This window comes from Morone saxatilis, unplaced genomic scaffold (assembly GCF_004916995.1).
Source record: "Morone saxatilis isolate NCDOM2014 unplaced genomic scaffold, NCSU_SB_2.0 Contig0, whole genome shotgun sequence".
Classification (NCBI taxonomy): domain Eukaryota; kingdom Metazoa; phylum Chordata; class Actinopteri; family Moronidae; genus Morone; species Morone saxatilis.
This window is the reverse complement of record NW_023339650.1, coordinates 2,600,108-2,606,181: the sequence shown is the minus strand read 5'-3', so window position 1 is coordinate 2,606,181 and position 6,074 is coordinate 2,600,108. Positions and strand designations below refer to the sequence as shown.

General features: G+C 39.6%; 1 protein-coding gene across 1 annotated transcript in view; it reads right to left on the bottom strand.

Annotated features, from left to right (window-relative positions):
• Window positions 1-1,245: 1,245 nt before the first annotated feature.
• LOC118325099 (C-C chemokine receptor type 3-like) overlaps window positions 1,246-6,074 on the bottom strand; it is a 13,589-nt gene continuing 8,760 nt past the window's right edge. The window contains exon 3 of the mRNA XM_035657662.1: window positions 1,246-3,813. Within this exon, the coding sequence (XP_035513555.1) occupies window positions 2,955-3,813 (859 nt within the window). The 3' untranslated portion in view covers window positions 1,246-2,954. The remainder of the gene's footprint in view (window positions 3,814-6,074) is intronic.

The window sequence follows — 6,074 nt, the reverse complement described above, 5'->3', positions numbered from 1 at the left end:
GTGTAATTATGTACTTAAAGTACTTAATTTATATTTATGGTCGCCACTGGTGGTTGTCTATTGTTTTGTTCGTGAGACCCTGGTTGACCGCTAATGAGAGCAATTGATTAGAGTAGATATTGGTGAATAAGATAGATAGGATACGCAAGATAGATAATGAACTTGTACAACAGAAGTATGATATGCACTACGGGACTAGGATATGTATGATAAGATATGAAAAATCAGCCACAATTAACGAGCATGGGCGGAGGGTCGGCGCTAGCAGCTGCATGGTCAACATCCCCAGTGCTTAAAAACCTAAGGTGCATAAGTACGCTGTCATCAAGTCAGATGGTCACATAATGCAGGGTGCATTGCGTCAGGGGCATCAGTTTAACTAAAGGGCAACATATTGAGTTTCGAAGTTCGATCTCCTCCCAGTCTTTCAGTGGAACAGGACCATGTTGAAGCCAGAGACAGCCTGCGTCGCTTAATGGGGTAGCTCCACTCAAGGCTGTTAGATGTGCTGTGCCATGGATAAGCCCGTGACATCCATGATTGTACAGGAGCCTTGTTCTAATTGCCCTTTGCGCTGCCACCAGATGTCAGTAGGTCTGTTCCAGCCTCTGTGCCTCAACACAGAGCCTGCCTTATCTCACCAGTTGTCCAGATGGGAGCGTCACCTTCTGGTTTAGGAAAACTGCCATAAAGCACACCATGTATGAAATCTGAGTAAAATAAGTTTTTTAAAGCAACCGGAACAGTGAGCTCTGCCTTTGTATTTCTCACAGTCCCTGTAACAGCCAACATCATAGCTCTCAGTTTATATTGAGGTCCACCAATCAGAAGGTTGTTGGTTTGATCCCCGGCTCCTCCCGTCACATGTCGAAGTATCTTTGAGCAAGATACTGAACCCCGAATTGCTCCTGATGCTGTGAGAATGTGTATGAATGCGTTTGTTTCTGAAACAAACACGCAAACATCAGTGAAAGGGTGAATGTGGCATGTAGTGTTAAAGCGTTTTGAGTGGTCGGAAGACTAGAAAGGCGCTATACAAGTACAGGTCCATTTACCATTAACCATTATATCCTAAAATAAAGTATATCCAATATACTGGGAATATTCTTGGTTATGTGGGTCGAAACCAGAAAGTATTGTCCCCTGAGCATGAAAATGCATCTGAAATCAAACCTTTAACATGTGCAATCTAAAATGAATATTCCTAGAAAATTAATGTGAAACACAGAAATAGAGCCTGCTGATAAAAGTATTTGTTTAATCAAATAGCTTAGATTCACACGAGCAAGTGCAAGAGCCAACTCAAACAAAAAACAACTAACCACAAAGCTTTCAAATCCCTTTTTTGGTGCAGCTTCCTCCATCTTTTCCGTCCATGGTCCAAGTGGATGATAAACGAATCATAACATTACAATCAACTGTTTTTCTACGTAATTTAAAAGTAATTTTACAAAGTAAATGGTTCATTATAAAACATTATTAAAAAGCAGTAACTTAAGAATAACACACGGACTGAACAAATATAATCACAAACATTTGCAGGCTCAAGGCCATGTGGAAAATGACTGGACAGTGAGTGTGCACACTTTTGGAGAAGCACACTATTTTAGGATAGTTTATCGATGCTACCATTGGGTGTGTCAGAGTCAGTTGCCCACACCACAACCCATACTTGTACAAACCTCTTTTTGTATAACATTCAAAGCCTTTTTCATGTAGGACTAGGGTGAAAAAGTTTACATTAAGAAACTAGACACACTCAACTACTAACTACATTCAGTCAAATCACCAGTTTCATTTTTCAAAAAAAAAAAAGCAGATTACTTAGGTCTTAGTTCAACTTCCTTTATGTTATCTTCACTATCGATAATCTCTATGGGAACTTGATGGAGAAAACACAAGCTACCCGAAGTGACCAAGGTCAGAGTTCTTTACGAGATACCACTTGAAGAACCATAAATCCATGTTCCTTCCACTTGTATCCTTTCTGGGCTACTGTGGTAACATTTTAATATGATGGACTCTTAAGAACGGCTCATTCTAAGGGAATGAAATTCTTATTTTCAGATGATTATACATAAATGAAAACATACCTACCTATGTTGCATTTCTGCCAACAGATCCTCCTAACTGTTACAGCGTGCCTTGAAAGGCAAAAAGATTTGAAAATACAGGCAAGAATGGTGTTTGTTTTTTCAGTCTCGAGGTGAAATGAGTTTCCATTTAGATTTGTGCAGATATACTTATTTCATTGCTCTCCACCCTGACAATCCAAGAAGAATGCAAACTTTTTTTTCTTTTTATTTTAAAGTATTTTTTTAAGGCTTTTATTGCCTTTACGATAGTGACAGCTGGAGACAGACAGGAAAGGGGGGCAGAGAGAGGGGAAGACACACAGCAAAGGGCCGCAGGTTGGATTCGAACCCTGGGCCGCTGCAGCAAGGACTCAGCCTTGGTATATGGGTCACCAGCTCTACCCACTGAGCTAACCGGGCTCCCGGAACGCAAACTTTTAAAGCAATCTTCTGGTTGTTTTTAAACACATGGTTTGCTGAACAAGCCTGTTTGTCCAACAGCCAAAAACAAACAGCCATTGCTCTGAAGACCCATTGCTCCGAAAATACCAACCTGGTATAAATTACGTATCATATTTATTTGCATCACACAATTAATTACGCCATTTTAACCCAAATCTTTCCCTTAACCTAACAAGTAGTTGTGTTGCCTTAAGCTAATAAAACTGTGACTTTTCACCATGACAAAAAAGCTCAACTAGCAATGACAAGGAAAGTTACATTTGCACATCAAATCATACACAAAGTTATTAATGGCAAAAATTAGGCTCTTGTAGTACTGACCTTTTCTTTTTGGAATAACAGTCCAACAGGACATTTTTCAGACTACCAGACTATCAGAACAATGCACAGTCCCCAAAAACAAAGGGGTTCCTCTCCCTAAATATCATTTGGTGTAGTTTTCGTGGACATATTAGTTGCGCTTTGTTGACTGACAGAAACATGCTTCTTTAACCTTGGGAAACGCGTCACCAGCAGCTGTCTGAAATAGCTCTGGAACTTTCTCCCAACAAATGTGTAAAAGATGGGACTGATGCAAAAGTAAATGTAGGCAAGATTACGAGTGACTTGAAGAGCATAACCCAATTTCTGGGATTCTTCACAGGTAGTGGCTTCATCGTGCATCAACAGTACAATGTTGTATGGGGTCCAGCACACAAAAAACAACAGCACAATGATGAATATTAACCTGACTGTCTTGAACTTGGAAACTATCCTGGATGATATGACAGTGATAGCAATCCTAATATAGCAGTAGATAATCACAGCCAGAGGAAATATCAAGAAAAGGAAAAGCTGAATGTAAAATCCAGATGTTCTCAGTTGCTTCACATTAACATAAGGCAAATCACCAGGATAATCCTGACAGTAGGTTTTGTTGTCGATACGATGAACAAAAGTGGTGTGGAGAATCATCTGCTTGATGCACGCCAGTCCGCTAACCAACCACACCACAACACAGGAGACTACCGCATAGCTTCGATTCCTCAGCCGCGATGAGCCCAAGGAGTAGACGCCTGCAAGGTGTCGGTCAAAGGTCAGCAGAGTTAGAAAGAGGACAGAACTGTAGAAGCCCAGGTAGTAGACGCTGCCAACAATCTTGCACATGACCTTGCCAAAGATCCAGTTGGAGAGCTGCATGTAGACTCCAACGAAGGGAAGGCTGCTCATGAAGATCAGTGAGGACACCACCAGGTTCAGCAGTAAGATGTTGGTCACAGTGGTCAGCTTCTCAAACCTAGGAGGTGGTCATTAAAACAGTTAGATGGAGAGCAACAATAAAAACGCTTGGATCAACACAAGCATTTCTGACAGTAAAGTTTCATATTTTCAAACTTTTTTAAACTTTAGGTGGTTTCAGTGGAATCACTGCATCTGTGGTCAGTCGACAAAAACTGACACAGTGGTGGTCAGACTAATGAAGCTCTGCGTAAGTTAAAGCAGGAAGACCTTCTTATTAAGCCTCTTCCATTCACCATTATCTCATGCTCCTTTCTAATTAGCTATTTAGAGTGCGTTTACTCTTTCAGTTAATCCAGTCAGATTTAGCCACAATGTCCTCCAGCCAATCATGTTGCTGCTGTCGACCTTTAAATCTGTTCTCCTCTCTGCTGCTTTCAGCTGTCATTTCATTTCAAGACTTTTCTTTTTTTCTCATCTTCATTGTGCACATATCAATTAAATATATTGTTCATTCAAAAAGTAAGTCTCTCCTGATTAAAATGGAAATATACAAAATAAAGGAAGTTCTGGTTTTAGATCATTCAACTTTCTACAATTCTTTTTGTTCTGTTTTGTTGTCGTGGTGATAGGTGTGCTGGCTTGTTGACACTGTCAATGTGTGACAATGTCCTAACATTGTAATGACAACATCAGTCTTTTCAGCAAGTGCCCCAAAACCTGTGTTTACCCTAAAGTGACAAAGACTTTGGATGGTGGCTGGAGTGGAGGGAGCAAATGAGGCAGTCAGGTGATATTATCAGGAGGAAGGCCAGGATGGGCCGGTGGGTCAACAAAATATCAAACTTTAACATGGGAGACCACTGTTAGTTTGACCAGTAATCATTAACCTTAACCAAGTGTTTATTATCGTAACCATGACAACAAAGGTTGTCAAAGTTATTTGATGAGTGATTTGTGGTTTTAATTTGACTTTTTTTTTTAAAATGGTGTTATGACATTACATTTTTGTTACCGAGGATCACTTACCTCTATATTGTTCAGCCCTAAGGAAAATAATCACATATAATGCATATTTTAGGTCTGAAATGGAAGCCAACAAAGAGACGCAGGAAGCAAACATCCCCAGATTTTGTGAATCAAAGTCCTGATTCTAATGCATCAAGGAATAATAGATATTTATTTAATTTCACTTTAATTTTGCCTATGGTTGAAAAGCAGCACTGTTGAGCTAAGCTTTGTGAATAACGAAAATTATGCCAGTTTAGAGTTTTCCATTGTAATTTCTGAGCTATGAATGGTACCATAGAAAATGGTCTTTACTTTCCTTGAGCTTTCAACCTGTCAGCCACCCTGACATAGCATCTCTCATTGCAACCCCCTACAATATACTGCATTATAAACACTCCTTTCAGTCCATGGCCCAGGGAGACTTGCTGAGCTCATCTCTGACATTGTCATTTGTGTTCCCATGAACACCAAAAGTATTTTCACATTTGCTTGCTTACAAAGGTAGGGAGCAATGGAGACAAGGGTAGAGAGAGGAGAGTCAGTAGACAGTGACAGAGGAGAGGTAACTCTTAGGGGGCTTAGAGAGGAGAACTTTACCTACTAAACAACTACTGTATTTCTCTCGGTGGGCTCAAGTGTAAGAAGCTCCTAGTACGACTTCATCTTATAGTCTGCCTGTGTGTCTTTTTTTTTTCTGACAACCTCATGACATCTGCAGTCAAATCCACCGGTTCCCCAAATGGTCTAAAGCTGAAGCCTGTCATAGAGCTGCGCTGTCCATTCTGTCTCCCACACGTCAGAATCAAATAAAGCAAGTGAACTAAAATCTCTCTTTAGATTTTTTTGGCTGAAGGAATGGACAATACGGATAAAATGGATGTAATTTTACACTGTACACTGATGTGCTGTAATAAACCCTACCTTCATGAAGGTGTTCAGTTCTGCTGACAAGGTGTTGATTTAGTTTTATGGTCATAGGTAAGTAGTAGTTTGTGGTGCTTTTGAATTATATTGTATTATACTGATGAGTGTTTGTCTGGCTATAATCGGGCTTCATTATTTTCATTCATTAAAAATAGAGAATTGTAAAAACATCCACCTCATGCCACATACTTTAACAAATTAAGAATTATTGTTCTCAGCAATTAACATTTGAAGTTTAATTTAGGTATAAGTATACTCATGATATTAAACCAGAATCTTTTCAATAATAGACTTTAAGTATATTTCCATTCTGTAATTACCTCTCTCTACAGTCGTTTTCATTGTTAGTGTCAGGGTCCACCATTTCCACACAGGATATACAGT